Source organism: Rhinolophus sinicus, chromosome 13 (assembly GCF_057876585.1).
Source record: "Rhinolophus sinicus isolate RSI-liver-muscle chromosome 13, RSI-T2T, whole genome shotgun sequence".
Classification (NCBI taxonomy): domain Eukaryota; kingdom Metazoa; phylum Chordata; class Mammalia; order Chiroptera; family Rhinolophidae; genus Rhinolophus; species Rhinolophus sinicus.
Window position 1 is genome coordinate 38,081,619 of NC_142513.1, and position 20,663 is coordinate 38,102,281.

Here is a 20,663-nt window from a genome sequence, read left to right on the forward strand (position 1 = left end):
TGCGTTTTCTGCAGGAAGATACTTCAAATTTTAAAGTAAAGATCACATTTCAAGGTTAAAATGTTCTGAGAAGCCTCTTTTGGTAAAAACAAGCCAAGGTTAAGAAGACAGCTGGAAGTGGGGACAGGGAGGAAAGGGGACTGTAGGCTGCACAGATGGAAAATCGGGGTGGGGTAAGGGGGAGGGGAGGACATGTGCTGGCCCCAGGCTAACTGAGCCATTGAAAAGAGCCGAATGGTTTCCAATTGACAGAATTTAAGGAACCTTCTCCAAAGTCTTTTGAAGCTGTATCTGACATCTTTATTTTTCTCTGCAGTCATGGGACCCGATGTGCAGGAGAAGTTTCTGCCGCAGCCAACAACAATATTTGTGGAGTCGGAGTGGCATATAATTCCAAGGTTGCAGGTAAGCTGTCCCTGCCAAATAGCAGGCCCCGTTCCAGGCAACCAGCCCCAAAACACATCATCACACCCTGGTCTCCAGGCTGGCCAGAGCCTGGCAAAAACCCCCATTGTGGGTGGGGATCTGGGATTCCTAGATTTAGCAAGAGCGAAAAAAATGTATTTTTATTTTAAGCTATATGGCAATATTAATAAACTTTTAAATTTTTTATTTAAGTGTAATATAAGTACAGAAAAGTGCTCAGATCATAAACATACTGCTCAATGAATTTTCACAAACTGGCCATAACCAAGTAGTCATCAAGAAACAAAACAATACCAGCATCCCAAAAGCCCTCCTCATGTCCCCTCCCAGTTATTACTCATACACACAAGAATAACCACAATCCTGATTTCTAACAGCAAACATTGGTTATGGCCAGTTTTTAAACTTTATATAAATGGAACTACATTGTCTGTACTCTTTTGTGTCAATATCAATAATATTTTAACGAGACCCAGAGACTGTGCAATATAAAGAGATGCATATAAATTGTTATAAACATACTCAGAATCTTCAAAATTTTTTGTTGTTGTTTGTTTTTCTGTTTTGCACAATGTATCTCATCTTCAAGGAAATATATTCTACCTAGAAGTTTTTTATTAAGTTCCACAGGAAGGATATTTAACAATACCATCTTTACAAGGGGGCTTTAGAAATGAGGGTGTCAACTCACTAGAAATTTAGAAACCAACACCTGTCCTTGCCCCACACCAAGAAAAACGAGGGAGAGAAAGAGGATGAAAGAGAGGGGTTTATCATCTTTCAACAAACAGCTGGAGAGCAGAGTGGCTGCTGGCTCATTCCAAGTTTTGTATCAAATTGGTTCTTAATTTATTTAGGCTGAGTCATCCAACCTTGTTTTTCTTTTTTTACAACTGTCTTCATATTTTTTTTCCTGGTGATTTAATGGGACCATAAACATACATTGTGCTGACACTTGCATTTCCACGGATCTAAATAAAGCAAAAGCTACCTATACAAACCCACCATTAACCTCTTTCAACACTGTTCCCTAAGAGGCTTGCCTGAGCTGGGTGTTGAATTTCACAAAAGAATACATCTGGAAGTTTCTGAAATGTAAATAGAGGAGGCTTTGCCCCTTGGTTTTCAGCTCTCTTTACTTTGTGTGCATCCAGAACGCTGGCATTAAAATGTCAGAAGCCATTATGAGCTCAGGGGAAAGAATATCACCCGATTAATATTTTATAAGCAAGGCTCATACCTCAGGTGGTAGCTGAGGCAAGATGGGTTTTCTATTCACAAGGCAGAACTGGAGGCAACTGGAAAATTCAAACTTGGATTTCCCATTCACAATTATTGTCTTCAAAATAGTTTGAAGGGTCTGTATACCCCAAGCAACTGGTTTGTTTGAACAAGGCATTCTTAGAACTACTACCTGCAAAAATTAACAGTTGGAGCAGCTCCATAGATAGGAAGAATTAATATAGTTAAAATGCCCATACTGCCTAAGGCAATACACAAATTCAGTGCAATTCTTATCAAACTACCAAGGACATTTTTCACATAAATAGAACATATAATCCTAAAATTTATATGGAACCATAAGAGACCCCCAATAGCCATGGCAATCTTGAGAAATAAGAACAAAGTATCATGATACCTGACATCAAATCATACTACAAGGCTATAGTAATCAAAATAATATGGTACTACAATAAAAACAAACACATAGATGAATGGAACAGAATAGAAAGCCCAGAAATAAATCCATGCCTATATGGTCATTTAATCTATGACAATGGAAGCAAGAATTCATATTGGGGTAAAGACAGTCTATTCAATAAATGGTGCTGAGAAACCTGGACAGACACAGGCAAAAAAATGAAGCTGGACCATCTCCTTATACCTTATACAAAATAAATTCAAAATGGATTAAAGACTTACATGTAAGATATGAAACCATAAAACTCCTAGAAGAAAATATAGGAGTAAATTTGCAGACATTACCCTTAGTAATATTTTTACTGATATATCCCCTCAAGCAAGGGAAGTAAGAGAAAAAATAAACATATGGGATTACGTCAAACTAAAAAGTTTTTTCACAGCAAAGGAAACCATCAATAAAACAAAAAGGCAACCTACTGAATGGGAGAAGATATTTATCAATGATACATCTGATAAGGGGTTAATATCCAAAATTTATAAAAAACTCATTCAACTGAACACCAGATAAACAAACAACCCAATTAAAAAATGGGCAGAGCACAGACAATAGTTTAGTGGTTACCAGAGGATAAGGGGGGTGGGGGGTGGGGGGTGGGAGATGAAGGTAAGGGGGATCAAATATACCGTGATGGAAGGAGAACTGACTCTGGGTGATGAACACACAATGGGATTTATAGATGATGTAATACAGAATTGTACACCTGAAATCTATGTAATTTTATTAACAATTGTCACCCCAATAAATTTAATTTAAAAAAATGGGCAGAGGACATGAAGAGACACTTTTCTAAAGAGGACATACAGATGGCAAACAGACATATGAAAAAATGCTCAACCTCACTAATCACTAGAGAAATGCAAATAAAAACCACAATGAGATACCACCTCATATCAGTCAGAATGAATATCATCAATAAATCAACAAACAACAAGTGCTGTCGAGGATGTGGAGAAAAGGGATCCTTCATGCACTGCTGGTAGGATTGCAGATTGGTGTCAGTACGGACGTATCTCAAAACACTGGAATTGCTTATGACCCAGCAATTCCACTCTTGGGTATCTATCCAGAGAAATCCAAAACATTAATTCAAAAAATATATGCACCCCTACATTTATTGCAGCACTATTCACAATAGACAAGACATGGAAACAACCAAAATGCCCATCAGTAGATGACTGGATTAAGAAACTGTAGTACATTTATATAATGGATTATTATACAGCCACAAAGAAGAACAAAATCTTACTATTTACAATGATATGGATGGACCTAGAGAACATTATGCTAAGTGAAATAAGTCAGACGGAGAAAGACAAATACTATATGATCTCACTTATATGTGGAATCTAAAGAATAGAATAAATGAACACACTAATCAGAAACAGTCTCAGAGACATAGAGGAAAAACTGAGGGTTGCTATTCTAGATGGGAGGTGGGTGGGGATGAGGGAGAAGATGAGGGGATTAGAAAACACAATCGGTAACCACAAGATTGCCACGGGGATACGAAAGACAGTTTGGGGAATATAATCAATAATGTTGTAAAGATTTTGTAGGGTATCCAATGAACACTTGTCTTATTAGGGAATCAATTTCATGGACGGTGTAGATGCCTGATCACTGCAGTGTACACCTGAAGCTGAAGCTGAATAATAATGAATGACAACTATAACTTTATATATATATATATATATATATATATATATATATATATATATATATATATATATTCACAGGATGTGGAGTACAGCATAAGGAATAGAGTCAGTGGAACTGTAACAGCTACATATGATGTCAGAGGGGTAGTAGATTGGGGGATGGGGGTTATCACTCTGTGAGGGGTATAAATGTCTAACTATTACATTGTTTTATACACCTGAAACTAATAAAAAAGAAAAAAAGAAAAAAAAGAGTTAGAGCAGCTCAAGGTGTTCTGGGGGTTTATTGTGGTCCCTTTCCCCATCTTCTTCCTCTGTCTTTTTTCTGAAAGTATCTGAGCTGTACCTCAAATGTACCTAATTCTTTTGTATTCTCTTCATTTGAATTTCCTAAAAGCAAAACCTAAGATAAGAATTTGGGTGTGTAGGGGAAGAAGAAATTTTCCTCTACCCTTCTAGGCTCTTCTGGCTGGTCTAAGAATTAAACTGACATGAGACAGTTTAACAGGAGAAAATAACCAAATTTAATTACGTACGTATGTACTGGGGATCCATAAGAATATGGAGCCCATGGAAAAATCAGGCAGTTTAGTTTTATGTGCCATCTTGAGCTAAGGAGAAGGGGGTAGTGGTTTGGGACTTTGGAGGGGAGGAAGGCAATTCACAGAGAGATGGACAAATAAAGTTTGGTGAACAAATATTTGCTGAGCCATGCAGAGACAATGGGACACAAAGCAGACTCTGATTTCTAGGCCCTGCAGAGTATAACCCACCACACCACGTTCATATTACATTATGGTTATCTATGGTGAGATCTCCCTTCCTGGAACAGACCCTCTATGTAAATTCTTTTAGGTAGTAAGGGGAAAATCAAAGGTTCTTCTTGAGTCTTTTATTTCTTAAAAATAAAATAATCCTCAAGCCAGAGAGATGCATTTTGGGGTGTCAAATTTTGCTTCCCTCCTGGTACAAGGAGTTTATTTGGAAGGTGATCCCAGGAAACAAGAGTGAGGGTAATATGGCAAAGGGAGGGAAGCCAAAAAAGTGTGTGTAGATGAGCTGGTTGCTCCCATGGATGGCTGGGTCTCTGGGGACTATGGGGACACCCTCAGAAATGCACCCCCAAGGTGAGGAAGCTGAGAATTTATCCACCAACTCCCATCCCTCATTGGTGGGGAAGTCTCCTGGACCACGAGCACCCTGACCTGTCCAGACTGCCAGCTCATGTGGGCTGAGCAGAACTCCTAAGGCAGAGAACACCCCCAGGCAAAGACACTTGGATGGAGTCAGCAGATCCAGGCAGGATGCAGCAGCTTCTGCCTCACCTGCTAACTAACCCCCAATCCCAAAGGTGGGTGAATGCAGCCAGATACCTCAAAGACATGGCCTGTGCTTTCTGAAACCCTCACAGCAATGCTTTTAAATTCCACAACCAAGACCAGAGCTGGTGGGAGGCATGCCCAGCCACACAAAAATTTTCAGCAAAGCAGCCACCTTTCTCCTCTTCTACACTCCCTTAACCCAGTTTTGCTCCTCTGTAACCACTCATGCTAGTTCTAACTACTCAAGGGCCAAAAAGTTCTAGTGCCCTGTCCTATGCCCTTTAGAACATCAGTGTTTTCTCTAGGCTTCCCCAGAGGAACAAAAGGAATTCTTCATGAGTAAGTACTGGAGAGTTACTCGAGAATCCTAACAGAAGCAGAATTTCAGGCTCCTCAATCTTACATATTTAGGGGGAACATTTTGTTCATTCTGGTTGGCAATTCCAAACGTTGGCTGATTTTTATTATTCTAAATGAGCATGCCTTTCCTGAGAATCTTCCCTTTCATGAGCTGTCTGATCTAGGGATGTTTAGATCGCCACCTGGTGGCCAACCCGGATCATTGTTAGTCTCTGGTAGTCTAAAGGTGTTCAGTTATAGATTGGGGAGGCATTGGCAGCAATGTCCCAAGTCCTTCCCATGTCCTGGGTCTCTCTTCATCCTGTCTTGTTTATTTTTTTTAATTAAAGTTTATTGAGGTGACAATTGTTAGCAAAGTTACATAGATTTAAGGTATATAATTCTGTATTACATCATCTATACATCACATTGTGTGTTCACCACCCAGAGTCAGTTCTCTTTCCATCACCATACATTGGATTCCCTTGGCCCTCATCTACCACCCTCCTCCCCCCTTACCTTCTGGTAACCACTAAACTATTGTCCGTGTCTATGAGTTTTTGTTTCTTCATTTGTTTGTCTTGTTCTTTTGTTGTTTTCACTTTTATATATATATCAGTGAAATCATATGGTTCTCGACTTTTTCTGTCTGACTTATTTCACTTAGCCTTATAATCTCAAGATCCATCCATGTTGTCTCAAATGGCACTATTTCATCTTTTCTTATGGCAGAATAGTATTCCATTGTGTATATATACCACAACTTCTTTGTCTAATCATCTATCAAAGGACACTTTGGTTGTTTCCATGTCTTGGCCACCATAAATAAAGCTGCAATGAACATCAGACCACATATATCTTTACAGATAAATGTTTCAAATTTTTTGGGTAGATACCCAACATAAGACCTGACACAATAAACTGCATAGAAGAAAACATAGATACTGAACTTATGGACCTTGGGCTCAAAAACGATTTTATAAATTTGACTTCAAAGGCAAGGGAAGTAAAAGCTAAAATAAATGAATGGGACTATATCAAACTAAAAAGCTTCTGCACAGCAAAAGAAACCATCGACAAAATAAAGAGGCAACCAACCGAATGGGAGAAGATTTTTGCAAACAATGCCTCTGATAAGGGGCTAATATCCAAAATATACAAGGAACTCATACAACTCAACAACAACAAAAAAACCAAACAATCCAATTAAAAAATGAGCAGAAGACCTGGAGAGACATTTCTCCAAAGAGGACATACAAAGGCCAACAGACATATGAAAAAATGCTCAATGTCACTAATCATCAGAGAAATGCAAATAAAAATCACAATGAGTTATCACCTTCCACAGTTAGAATGGTTATCATCACCAAGACAAATAATAACAAATTCTGGAGAGGCTGTGGAGAAAAAGGAACCCTCATACACTGTTGGTGGGCATGCAGATTGGTGTAGCCACTATGGAAGGCAGAGTGGCGATTCCTCAAAAAATTAATAATAGAATTACCATATTACCCAGCAATTCATCTTGTGTGTTTTTTTTTTAAAAAAAAAAAAGCTAAAATTAAGATGCCATAGAATCTTAGTCCAGAAAAAAAAAGAAAGTGCAGATGAGACTATAAAATGAATGCTCTGAAAGTTACAGGAAAAAAACCATTGAGCAGCACTTCATTTGCCTGTTAGCCTCTTGGGTTCTCTTCCATTATAAACTCTGCTCATTTCTCCATTGGAATTCTTATCTTTTTCTTATTGATTTGCAAGCGTTCATGATATGTCCTAGGTATTAGCCCCTGATCAGTTTTAACCAAATGCAAATATTTGATGCAAATATTTTCTCCCAAACTTTCACATGAGATCATTAGTCCATCTGGATTCCACCTTTGTATATCATGCTAGCTGGGGGTCTAGTTTTATTTTTCTCCAAATGGTGAGTCAATGTTCCCATACCATCTGTTCAATAACACATCCTGTCCCTTTGATTTGTGGTGCCACCTTCATTGTATAAGTTCCCGTACATACATGGTTAGCCTCTGGGTCAATACAATTTAGATAAATCCTCCTAACAAATATAAACTAGAAAGTGTAGCCACAGTCCTTCTACCAGTCAGCCTTTGTATATGCTCTTCCCTCTGCCCAGAATCCCCACACACACACTATATCTGGTCACTTCCTCTTCATCCTTCAGCTCTCAGGTTTCCATTTTTCCTCCAATGCCACCTCCCAGACCAATTTCCTCATCTACACTTGATAAAGCATGCTGAATTTTTCCTTCCCAGCAGTAACCACTGTTGGTTATTTCATATTTTCGTGCATGGTTATTTGATTAGTATGTTCCTCCTCAGGCAGAAAACAGTCTCCATAAGGACAGCGGCCATGTCTCTCACTTTGGCAACTAGCACAAGGTCTGCACACAGTGGATGCTCAAACCCTATTTGCTAAATGATAGAAAGAGAGGAAAGAATAAAGAGAAGGAGGGCCAATGAAGAAACCCACTATAAGCAAAGGAGATTAACTGTTGAATGAAAGAAAGGTTAGATGGTTGGAGTTGAGGGATTAAGCGCATAAGGTTCTAAGGACCAAAACTTGATAATATTTCTACCCAGGAAGCCAAAGTATCTCCTCTTCTACCAGCACTATCTCACTTGGCTCCTTTATTCCAATCAAATCAGTTCCAAGGAGACCTAGGCCTTACTGTTGGGTACCTACTATGTGTCCAGTTCTGCTGTGGGTGGTGGGATACAGCAGTGAGCCTGCAGACAGGACACCTGCCCTCACACAGCTGACAGTCTAAAAGAAGATTCTGACAATGAGCAAATAAGCAAGCAATGATTGCTGCTAGGAACGAAACAAAGCAAGACGGCAGAGAGTAAGTGGGGTGGAGCACAGCAAGCCACTTGAGGGTGGGCTCTGTAGCATGGCAGCTGGGCTTCTGCAGAGCTTCTCAGAGCAGCCCCAGGGTGCTTCCAAGCCAGGTGAGATTGATCTTACCTGCCTTCCTTTTTAAGCCAGAGCATATAGATTTATGCATGGGGCTTCAGGATGAGCTCTCCTTTGATCAAAGATTCTGAAGAGTTTGAAAACCACACTGTTGACCATTGTCAAAATATCTCTCCCAGGAATAAACTTACACATATCTGGCAAATAAAACTCATAACACTTCCATGGGTTTACACATATTTTATCTGAGTTTTCAAATAAAACAATAAAAATCACCCATTATCACGATTACCATGTTTTCAGATCCTTAAAACCTAGATCAGTGTGAATTTTCTCCTTAGCCTGCAAACAAGTATTTATAAGCAACAAAAGGTAGCAATTAGAGACACTGAGGTTTGTGGGCAGATGTAGCATTTCCTGGTGTCAGATACAAGGTCACCTTTTATAATAGGAGGCAGAAAGGGTTAGATCAAATTCCCTGATCCATGAACCCCTAGAGCCCAGAGCTAGCAGCAGTGCAAACTGTGAAAGCAGGCCCAAGACCCTAAGGGAGGAGGGAAGTACAGAGTTACCATTGGTCATGAATGCGGTAATCCGTCCGGGGATGGGGGAATAAATGCTTTATGTGCACTGTCTCTTCACCATCAAATCACATCAGCCAATAGAGTATTTTACAAATGTGAGACACATAATCCTAGCACTCTGGTCTTCCCTCTTTCCTTCTGCCTTTCACTCTCATTCTCTTGCTTTCCCTCTTTTCTTTCTCTGTCACTCATAGAGTACCCAGGGACAGAGGACAGGCCTTCCCTAAAAACCTGTGGGTCACCCTGAGCTTCCGTCTTGGCTGCTAATGGTGCAGTCTCTTGCAAAAACTAATGTTGTGTCTCATTCAATTAATGCATGCCTCATTCCTCCCAAGCTTAACAAGATTAAAAGAATGTCGGGCACCTGGCCCCTGAATATGAATGAGAGCCTTGCTCCCAGTCTGTGGCTGCCCTTGCCTCCCTTGATGCTGAAATAGTCGGAAGATGAATGCACACCAGCTATGATGTTCTGTGCAACACAAAGGGAGACAGAGAGAGGAGTAAGAAGGAAAGAAACAGAGGCTCAAGAGCTGCAAAGAGAGAGGGTACAGGGCACAGCTGGATACAGCACATGCTGGATGTATGACAAAATCCAGTGTTGCCATTGGCTAGCATGTGGGACAGTCCAGGCCTACTTGGGCCAGGGTTGAATTTCTCTCATCTTCCAGTTGAGGTAGTTGTTCAGTCCTGATCATCTGGGCACTAGACGAGTTAAAGACCATCTGAGTTTTCTCTTTGCAAGAAAGTAGAATACAAGACTCTGCAATGTTTCCCCAACCACAAAGTGGGCATGACTTCTTGCAAGAAGCAGGGGCATTATTTGGTTTATTCTGTGATATGTTGGCCACTTTTTTAAACACATTTTTTAAATAAGTAAAATATAGATGGATCAAACACAAAAGGTGGAGTTTCAAATTTCTTATCCTTTATAAAATGAACTATAAAACTGAGTTTCCAGGAAGTTCAAACTATAGACTATGCTTATTCCAGATGAACCTCCTCCAGGACAAAGGATGTTAACTTATAATTGGATTATTTGTTGGAAAAAATGGTGACTTCATTTATAAGGTAATGGTAGAGGATAGAAAACCTGGATCTGTTATTATTTGTTCTTCTGGACTTTTCATTTCAGTTAGGGAGAAAATCAACTAAGTAAAGTAATAATACAATGCATTTATTCATCAAATATTTATCAAGCTTAAGATAAATTCCAAGCACAATGCTGATGCCCTAGGACATAGAACTGAACAAAATAGACACATGCCCTGTGCTCAAAGACCTTGCTGTATGATGGTGAATGAAACACACAAACAATTGTAATGGAAGGCTGAAAGTGCAGTGCTAATGGAGGACCTGGAGAGTGGGACCCAGAATGTCTTCTGGGGAAATGCCTACTAAACATGTAGGTTAGTCAGGAGTGGGGTGAGCACAGGGGGAAGTTACGATCACAAGGGATGGGCTATGAGATGTTGAGGAAGAGACACCTTAAGAAAAAAGAAAGTTTCATGTCAATTTCACATGCTCTGCAAGAATCTAAGTTGTTGCAATAAGCTGATTTGCATACCAGGTGATGCTTGTGTAGTAGTATCCTTTGACCATGGGGGACAGGTAAAGAGGATCAGCATCTAAGCTTTGACTACATACAGCCCAGAACCTTCATTTCAAAATCCCATGTACAGAAAGACTTAGGTCAGCTGTACTAAAATTCTAGGCTTCTTGCCACTAAATAGTGTATCAAGCAGAGAACAATATGGCCCCAAATAGCAATGTTTTGAGGTTAGTGATGGAGGGACAGAATGCCATTCCATTGGCTGTTGCTGAGTTTACCTTGGAGAAGCTTTTTACTGACAGGCAGAGGGTGATGTGAACCATGGATACCCACCGGCGTGCCCCTTCTCCCTGTGTCCCGCTGCCCAGCTCAGGTTTATCCCCCCACAATCCTGGAGGACTCTGCTCCTTTTCAGCTTCCCAGCAAGAAGTCATTACCACAAGGCATCAGAAAGTAGCACCAACTTTACAAAGATGCCATAGAATAAAAAGAGGAGGAAGTTATATCACACACCCCATTATTAGTATATTTTAGAACAACCCATGCAACATTTTTGTCCTCCCCAAAGTCCCTGCTCAGATACAATGCAACCGGGAGTTCCTCTTTTCCTGACATGAAGTGTACCTGTACTGTTTCTGCCTTCTTCGGACCTTTGCCCTCTGGGATTTCTCCTTAAATATCTAAAATCTATTGCCTCCCCCCATTGTCATGCACAGTAGCTTCATTTCTCCTCTGAAACTTGACCCCAGTCAATACTCAGTCCTTGGAGGCTGACCTTCCACTTAGAAACAGACTTATGAAGGAATGTTTTCAACCAAGATAGTCTCTCCCCATTGGGAATTCTAGTAAACTTTGCTAGGGTAATAAAATTGTCTTCAAATAGTTACATACGGAAAGGCAAAGGTGGGGTCCAAAAAGATCTGCTGGGCCAGTCTGTGCTTCCTTCTCTATCCTTTGAAGGTGTAACCCACACACCACACGCAGGTTGGACTCAGGATTCCACAGCATCTCTCAGGGTACCCGGGATGGCCAACTCCTCAACTGCACCGGGGACTCGAACCCTCCTCCCCACCATGTCTCCTGTGAACTGGGAACCAAAATGCCGTTTCCCTGCCCACACGTGTCCACAGGTATCCGGATGCTGGACCAGCCATTTATGACAGACATCATCGAGGCCTCCTCCATCAGCCACATGCCCCAGCTGATCGACATCTACAGCGCCAGCTGGGGCCCGACAGACAACGGAAAGACTGTGGATGGGCCCAGAGAGCTCACGCTTCAGGCGATGGCTGATGGTGTCAACAAGGTACAGTTGTTCCTGCCTCCATGAGGCCCTGATCCCACATTGGGTGGGGGGCGCACGGGGTGGAAAGGAGGTGACGATAGAAGAGGATGTGGCAGGGCAGAGGGCGAAGGTGGGGCTGTTACCCTATGCGTTTGTGCGTTAGCTCAGGTTCTGTGAGACATGGACCCCAAAACGGGGTTAGACGTGCAGATTTATTGGCGGGGTGCCTGTAAAGGATGAAGGGGAGGCGATGGGAGAAGGCAGGGAGCACCTTCAGATGCAGAAGGTGATTCGGGTCTGGCCCCTGTGAAGGAAGGGGAAGAAGGAGGGTCCCACTCTGCTCTGGTGTCAGCGGGAGGGGCCTGACTAGCGCCGCCACCCTGCCAGTCCTGGCTAGGAGCAACCTGCAGGCAGTCCAGCGTCTGTGCAAACTGGGTGGTGGATTCAAGGGGTAGCAGGCGGGGCTGTGAACCCACAACGCTCCCAGGCAGGAGATCTGAGCCCTGGGCTCCTGTCTCCGTGGTCGCAGCTCCCTGAGATTAGCCCAGGAACGGACGGAGCCAATGAGACAGGAGGCAGAGCCTCCAGAGGGAGGGCAGCGGGGATGGGGGGTGGGGTGGCAGACGTGGGTCACTATGCTGGTCAGCTGGTATAGTGAGAGAAAGGAGAGAGAAAGGCGATTCCCTCTCTGCCATCTCAGGGCAGGTACCACCCCAGACAAGACATGAGCCAGGCTCCGGGATCAGTTTCCCGGGGTTCAGGTCCCCGTTGCGCCACTCAGTGCCTGAGCCTTTATCTGCAAGTGACTTGACATCACCATGCTTCTGTTTCCTTGCCTGTAATATGGTGATAACCACACGTACATTCCTCCTGGGATCGTTGTGAGGTGTAAATGGGATGAATATGCAAGTGCTTCACACTGGCACGTGCCGCACAAAGGGCTGGTTCTCATCCAGGTTGTTATGAACACTTAATCCACCACCCCACAACTTGGTAACATAAAGCACAACGTTTTACTAGGCTCGTGGATTCTGTAGATCAGGAATTCAGATGGGCCCAGTGGAGATGCTTGTCTCTGCTCCACCATTCCTGGGCCTCGGCTGGAAGACTCCTTACCTGACTTAGCAAAATGTTGTTTTCGCATGTTCCTGCGATGTGCTAAAGTCAGAATTACTGCTCACTGGTGCCACAACACCTACTACTCTGAGTAGTCATTTTGCCTCACTCAGTCCTTTTTCAGGATTAGACTTGCCATCAGGTTGACACCAATGCCCTGTCCATGCTTTCAGTTTGTTTGTCTAATCTGTCATTGTGTGGGAATCACATCCCAAAGATTACAACAATGATGTGTAGAGTAAGAGTAATCAGGTCTTAAATGAGGGAAAGACACGTGTATGAGGTTTAGAATATGGACTTTTGGAAATCAATTTTAGGAGTATTTTAAAATTTTGCTTCTTGGACTTTGACAAATTTCAAATAGATAAAATGGCTATAGCCATATTTGGTTACATAAACTAGCACTGTTATAAATAAATTATAAAATGCATCTGTTCTCTGTATTTTTAAATTATTTACAGTCTGTATATGGAAAACGCATAAGCGCATTACTTATACATTTATAACACTAAAATAGGTATCAGAACACTGTATGTTTAACAGTAGCTTAGAAAGGTAAAAAATATTGAAGAAAATTAGGGTGGACAACTGAAGGTTACTTTTTCTTTTCTGTTTTGTTTTTTTTAAGAGTTACAAAATGCCAAGCATTGTTTTCTTTTTCAAACTATAATCACCATGCTCTACATTATACACCCAGAACTTATTCATCATGTAACTGGAAATGTGTACCCTTTGACCAACATCTTCTCAATTCCCCCACCAGCTCTCACAACCCCTGACAATCACCATTTTACTCTGTGTTTCTATGACTATGGTGTTTTTAGTTGCCACATGTAAGTGAGATCATACCGTATTTGTCTTTCTCTATCTGACATATTTCCCTTAGCAAAATGCCCTCAAGTTCCATCAGTGTTGTCACAAATGGCAGATTTTCTTCTTTTTATGGATGAATAATATTCCAGTGTGTGTGTGTATGACATTTTCTTTACCCATTGTTGTGTCGATGGACACTTAGGTGGTGAATAATGCTGCAATAAAGGTGGAAGTGCAGATACCCCTTTAAGATATTGGTTTCATGTTCTGTGAATATATACCCAGAAGTGGGACTGCTGGGTCATAAGGTAGTTCTATTTCTTAATTTTTTGAGGAACCAACATACTGATTTCCATAATGGCTGCACCAATTTACATTCCCACCAACAATGCACGAGTGTTCCCTTTTCTCCACTTGCTGAACAACAGTTGTTACCTCTTTGTTTTTTGATAATAGCGAAGGTTACTTTTTCTATACATTTCCTGAGGTCAGAGAACACGTTTTCCTCTCCAGCTATTCATCCTCAGGAATAGCCTAGGACTTGAAACATGGTGAATCAGATGCTCAATAAATAGATGTGGAATTAATACATAATATAATTTGATGGCTGAAAGATTAAAAGTTGTATAGAAATCTATAACAGTAATGGAAGCCTTTGGTGACCCACCCCTGGCTGCTGTAAATGTTTGCTGCTGCTGACTCACACCTGCCCCTTCCCTGAAGAATTGCCCTGGCTGACGGGAGTCATCTTATCCAGAAGGTTCTCTGCCCACCCACACCCAGGAGGCAGCCATAGCCAATGATGAACTGATCCAGAGTAGAAAGGGCCAGGCTGCTTATCTCCAGCAGGGACCACTCTGAGGTGTAATTTATGCTCCAGAGCTCCCAGTGAATCAAACCAATGCTTGACTTTACTCGAGAATACATCATTTGGGGGTTCCTTCCGCACCCTCTCCTGTTTTACTCTCCCACTCACAGGTTTCTCCTGAGAGCTCTCCCTTAATACATCTCGTGCACCTAAGTCCTTGCCTCTGACTCCGCTTCTAAGGAACCCACACTATGATATTAACCCACTAGAGTTCACTCTTTTCCTTGGCTGTCATGAAGCTCAGAACTAAGTTTGTGCCTAACAACACAGATATTTTTAGGCTAGGTTTGATGCTACCCCTCCCCCCTCCCCTTATCTTCACCAGCCATGACCTCCAAAATCATTCCTTAGCTTTTGTTCCTGCATCTTTATTTGTAATCATATTGAATCTAAGCCTCTGAATACTAAGCAATGTAAAATTTATAAAGGAATTGATGAAATGAGCTCAGTTTAACTAGATCAAATTTAGGCATGAAAAATCTAACTTTGGTTCTTCAAATTGTTGCTTGCTTACACACATTCCTAGTCTTAACGGATTAAAGCATCTCATTGGACAAAAATTAATAGCATCTGGGCTGTAAACAATAGAAAACAGTAAGTCAAACAGAGTGCAAACCCTCAGAGCAGGGTTCAGCCAACCTTGACCCTCAGGCCAAATGTAGCCAACCAGCTATCTTTGCAAATAAAGTTTTATTGGAACACAGCCAGGCCCATCAGGCCCTTTATATCTTTCCAGCCACAATTTCTCTTCTAATCACAGCTTTCACAGGCTCCACATGGGAGGAAGCTCATGGGGCACTAAATGAATGGAATCATCACTCAGAATGACAGACTTTTTCTGCTAGCCTGTCCGTATGTACATCTTCACACAAGTGGAGAACTGAGCTTGACAGTTGAGAGACCTGAGTTTGAATTTCAGTCCTGTCCCTCATTGGCTGTGAGACTTCAGACTAGCCACTTCTCCATTCCTCACTTTCTTCTTCTGTGAAATAGTCCATATCAGTGCTTCTCGAAGTGTGGCTACTGGCCTACCTGGGAGTTTGTGAGAAACGCAGAATCTCAGCCTCACCCCACCTACCCACCTGATGTATCAGAATCTGCATTTTAATAAGAGCCCATTAAAGCTTGAAAGGTGCCACCCTAAATGATCTCTAGGATACATATGATGTAAACTTACGATACTAAGACCATAGAGGTGTTGCTTTAAAAAGCCCACAATGCTCTCAAGATCCATCCATGTTGTCACAAATGTTCCTATATCATCTTTTCTTACTGCCGAATAGTATTCCATTGTGTGTATATACCACAACTTCTTTATCCATTCATCTATCGAAGGACATTTTGGTTGTTTCCATGTCTTGGCCACCGTAAACAACGCTGCAATGAACATTGGAGCACACGTGTCTTTATCTATAAATGTTTTCAGATTTTTTGGGTAGATACCCAGGAGAGGGATTGCTGGGTCATATGGCAATTCTATTCGTAATTTTTTTTTTTTTTTTGAGGAACCTCCACACTGCCTTCCATAACGGCTGCATCAGTCTGCATTCCCACCAACAGTGTATGAGGGTTCCTTTTTCTCCACAGCCTCTCCAACACTTGTTACTATCTATGTAATTTTACTAACAATTGTCACCCCAATAAATTTAAAAAATAAATTATAAATAAATAAATAAATAAATAAATAAATAAATAAATAAAGCCCACAATGTGTAGGGAAGGGCAGTCGAGGTGACGCATTTTCTGGAAGTAACTGCACTGCATGTTCTCATCAGGGTGGTGTGTTGAACAGATCGATGACTGAGCCATGTGCTCTAATTTGTCGCTGAGTTGCAGGAACAAAGATCCAGGTAGCTCAACTAAAGGGGTTTCTTATTGTAAAGATCCATGAGGAGTAATGAGAACAATGGTATGGATTCAGGCATGACCTCATATAGACTGGTGTTCTGGACCCAACGTGGCTGCAGGATGCTGGTCACAAGAGTGTATGGAGATCCCCACCAGGGCCCTGCAGTCATGGGGCTCAGTCACTCTCACCTTGCCTATTTCTCACTGGCTTTGTGTATCCATCTCCTGGATCCATTTTTCCTCTTTCTTGAGTCTGACGTTCATGTGGTACTTCTGCTTGGACAGGGCCCTATCAGCACCCTCATTTGTCACAACCTGTCAGCCTCCACCCCAACTGCTATCTGCTCCCACTCCAATGCTTTAGGGAGAATTTTAGCCCTAAATTAGGGGAGACACCCCTCCCTCTGGTAGTCTCCAAAAATAAGAAATGTGGTTCTGTTGGAAATGTTTAGAACTAGAAGGGTCAGAGGCTAGTCAGAGGTTGCTAACGGAGCCCCTTTCTTTCCTATCCCAATAACATCCTGTAGCAGTCATCTACACTCATACTGACTTTTCATCGCTCTGATGAAGTTTCTTCTGATCTGTTGAATTCTTTCAAAGGCCTAAATAGAAATATAAGACCATATGCTTCCCCTCTGTTATGGGTTTAATTCTGTCCCTCAAGATTCATATGTTAAAGTTCTAATCCCCAGTACCTCATAATGTGATCTTATTTGGAAGTAGGGTCATTATAGATGTAATTAGTTAAGATGAGCAGAGTGGGCCCTAAGCCAATATGACTAGTGTCTGTATGAAAAGGGGTAATTTGAACACAACACACACAAGGAGAATGTCATGAGAAGATGAATGCACAGATCGGGGTGATACTTTTACAAGCAAAGGAATGCCAAAATTGGCAGCAAACAACCAGAAGCTAGGAGAAAGGGATAGAATAGATCCTTCCCTCACAGCCCTCAGAAGGAAACAATCATGACAACACCTTGATCTTGGACTTCTAGCCTCCAGAACTGCTACACAATATGTTTCTGTAGTTTATGCCACCCAGTTTGTGGTACTTTGTTATGGCAGCCCTAAAAACAAACACACCTTCCAGTCTTAGCATGGACAGTCAAAAAAGGGATTTGGCCAGACTCAAGCAGTATGGAAGCAACATGGTCACTTTTCCAGGTTACCCTTGATGTCACCTGGCTCTGTCTTTTATAGCCAAGTTTATCCAATTGCAACTTTTTTCTTCCTGTCTGAAACCTCAAGAGTATCCTTTCTCCATTCTCTAATATAGTCCCTCAAAAGAGAAGCATGCAAAAATTCTCTGAGGTAATAATAGGAGAGAAAGTGTTTCTGCATGAGGGTCAGTGCCAAGCTGGAGTTGGCTCCTGATGACATTGCATTGGTAACTTGAAATTAGACATGGAAATTGTGCCCTCTTTAGAGAGTAGTTTGTTACATATTTGCCAGCACACTGCTGGTTAGGAGACACTGCTGGCTTCCCTTCAATTATAGCAGTTACATACCCACTTATTCTACCTGCAACAAAAGGCCAGCTTTGCCTTCATGCCTCTGCAAATTCCCTTTGGGAAGAGGAAAAACACCTGAAACACAAAGGCTTTGTGTTTTTAAAAAATGACAAGTTTCCCAAGCATAGTCTCAAGTTACCCAAAACTGTGGAGGGCAACATTTCTAAGTATTTCAAGTAAAGACCTCACACCTTTGGCCATTCAACACTCATGCAATCAACAAAAGGATCCCAGAAATACAATTATGAAATGGGAAACTGAGTCCTTGAAAGTAAACAGCATCCATGACAGTGGCTAAACATTGATTGCTACACTAGGACAGGCACATTGAGGAAATAATGCAGTAATGTTTTATAACAAGGTTATGCCAACCAGCTGTTGATATTCAGTCCATATGAGACAGCAAGAGGACCCCTGACATTTACATGGCATAATGCCGTTTACAGAGGGGGTCTACCAATAGGATGGTGGTTCGGATGGCCCCATTTCAATGCACCCGACCCTTAGGAGATTTTAGGATGAAATTTTTACACGCAAACAACTTATTTCCTTATCACAATATTAACTGCATGGCTGGAGAGAAATGGTTGCACATCCAAGCCCAGGACCAGGTGACAGCAGGTATGCAAGGAACACTTGGCACATGACCCTCTTCCCCAGCAGACATAGATTTTCACTAAGAAGCATTTTTGGCACCCGAGGCCAAAAGAGAGTCAGGTGAGTAGGTTACATCTGCCCTCAGCCTGAATTTACAATATCGATGTCACTCAATGCAGCACATCCCTGGCTGCCTCCTATCATTTTCCACGGACTTCTGAACTGCTCCACCGTATCTCAAGTCTGGGTAGTTCTCCCTCCTCCATCTGTAGCCTCTGCTGCTGCAACTAAAAAGGCCCTTTCAAATATGACTGTTCTGCAAAGCATGCCAAGCATGCTGAAACTTAAGAGAAAAATTGTTATGATTTATCTTCAGACAACGTGTAAATATTTTAGAAAATGAAGTGGGTATGATAAAATATATATGTGATTTCTCATTTGACTTTCCCCCAAGCTGTGGGGATGATTCTTTCCTGGTTTCAAGGTGACATTTTTGGACAGTGTTGTAGAATTTTGTGAGAGATCATGTATTACATGTTCCTGTTGTACATTTCCTCCCAGTTATTTCAATTATCTGGTGTACTCGAAAGGAAAGCCCACCTCTGAAAGTTGGTCTCCACCTAAACAAAAGGGTAAGATAATTATTACACAAAGGCAGTTATGCTTGTCTTTGAATTTTAGCAGCTTACAGATAAGTTTTGTTTGACCAACATAGTAATGACAAAAATGAAGATGAAAAGGAGGATAAGAGACCTTTATCTGGAGTGTACTGTTTGCAACAAACGCCACCACTCCCGATCGTCTCATACCTGCTTCACATAAAAACACCACCTACCTGACTCCTTAGGGATTTGAGTTCGCATCTCCTAAGTTTGGTCAATAAATACTTGAGGAGGCAGCAAAGAGCAAGTGAGAGGAAGGGAAAAGGAAATCATTTCCTCTTTATTTATTTCAATCTTTTCCTCTTTAACTTCATAGTCCACATGTTGAATTTACAGTTAAAGCAGTCTTCACATTACATATGGGGAATGGGCAACAGTCAGACCCCTGAATTATGAGATATCTAATAATGAAATTCTTAGTTTGGGATCCCACAGAAGAAGACCCCAAGACAAGGATTGAGTTCAAGTAGTTGATTTGGGAGGTCAAGGGAACACCAATAGTGAATGGAGAGGTATAGCAGGGAAGAAAGGGACCAATAAAAAGTATGTTCTTGAGCCAGCTATGACTGTGAGCAACTGAGGTTTCATCCCACTGAGAAACTGGCAAACCGTGTAGAACACACACTGAAGTTATCCCACCAGATGGCAAGGGAGCTGGGGTAAACATCATTGTGTAAGTAACTGCCCCTGCACTTTCGGCCTCGGACAGGTGTGCAAAGCAGCCTTCAGTCTCTTGGGAGAAAGCCCTTAGAACAAATAGATGCTTGTGCTGGCATTTGGAAATCCCTGTGCACAGAATATATTAAGTCTAAGAGATATGGGCCAATGCCCACTGCTGTCTCTGCTAGTTTCCGGAGTGCAGTTTGAGTAAAACCTCATCTGGGTAAGGCGATATATTTGCTAGGCAAAAAAAGATGTAGCCCTTTTACACAGAGAGTAATGGAGCAACAAAGTCCAGCCTTTGCAGGACACAACTTGTTATACTGCTCTAACAACAAGAGGGGGAGTTCAGATAACACTAGAGGGCCTTGAAAGTGACATTTGATTCATGAACTTCTTTCCACTTCTTGAGGAAACGCAGGCACCCCAGGCAACCCTGGCACATCTTTAGCTGGCTCTGATGACTACACCCCAACCTCTTATTAATCACACTCAGCGTTGCTACCAGGGGGAGCATCTTAGGAATATTTAAAGACAAAGATATAGAAAATCCTCTGAGGCACAGATAAGGCAGAGCATTGATTATTTATTCCCTGGGGGGTTGCAAAGGGCACAAGCACAGATCCCAGATCATCGGACTGGAATGTACTAGGGAGGGGTTTCTTGCAAGAAAGTGGCTCAAAAGCCACCATTCAGAAAAGGGGCAGGAGGGAGTGGGCTGCCTAGAGAGACAGTGATTAATCAGGAATAGGCCAGGCAAGGCCCTGGTGCCGCTTGCTGAAA

The 20,663-nt window shown here is 41.8% G+C and overlaps 1 protein-coding gene across 1 annotated transcript in view; it reads left to right on the top strand.

The window, feature by feature from the left end:
- Positions 1–20,663, top strand: part of PCSK2 (proprotein convertase subtilisin/kexin type 2) — a 294,040-nt gene that overhangs the window by 235,198 nt on the left and 38,179 nt on the right. The window contains exons 7-8 of the mRNA XM_019756643.3: positions 317–405; positions 11,648–11,823. Of these exons, the coding sequence (XP_019612202.1) occupies positions 317–405; positions 11,648–11,823 (265 nt within the window). The remainder of the gene's footprint in view (positions 1–316; positions 406–11,647; positions 11,824–20,663) is intronic.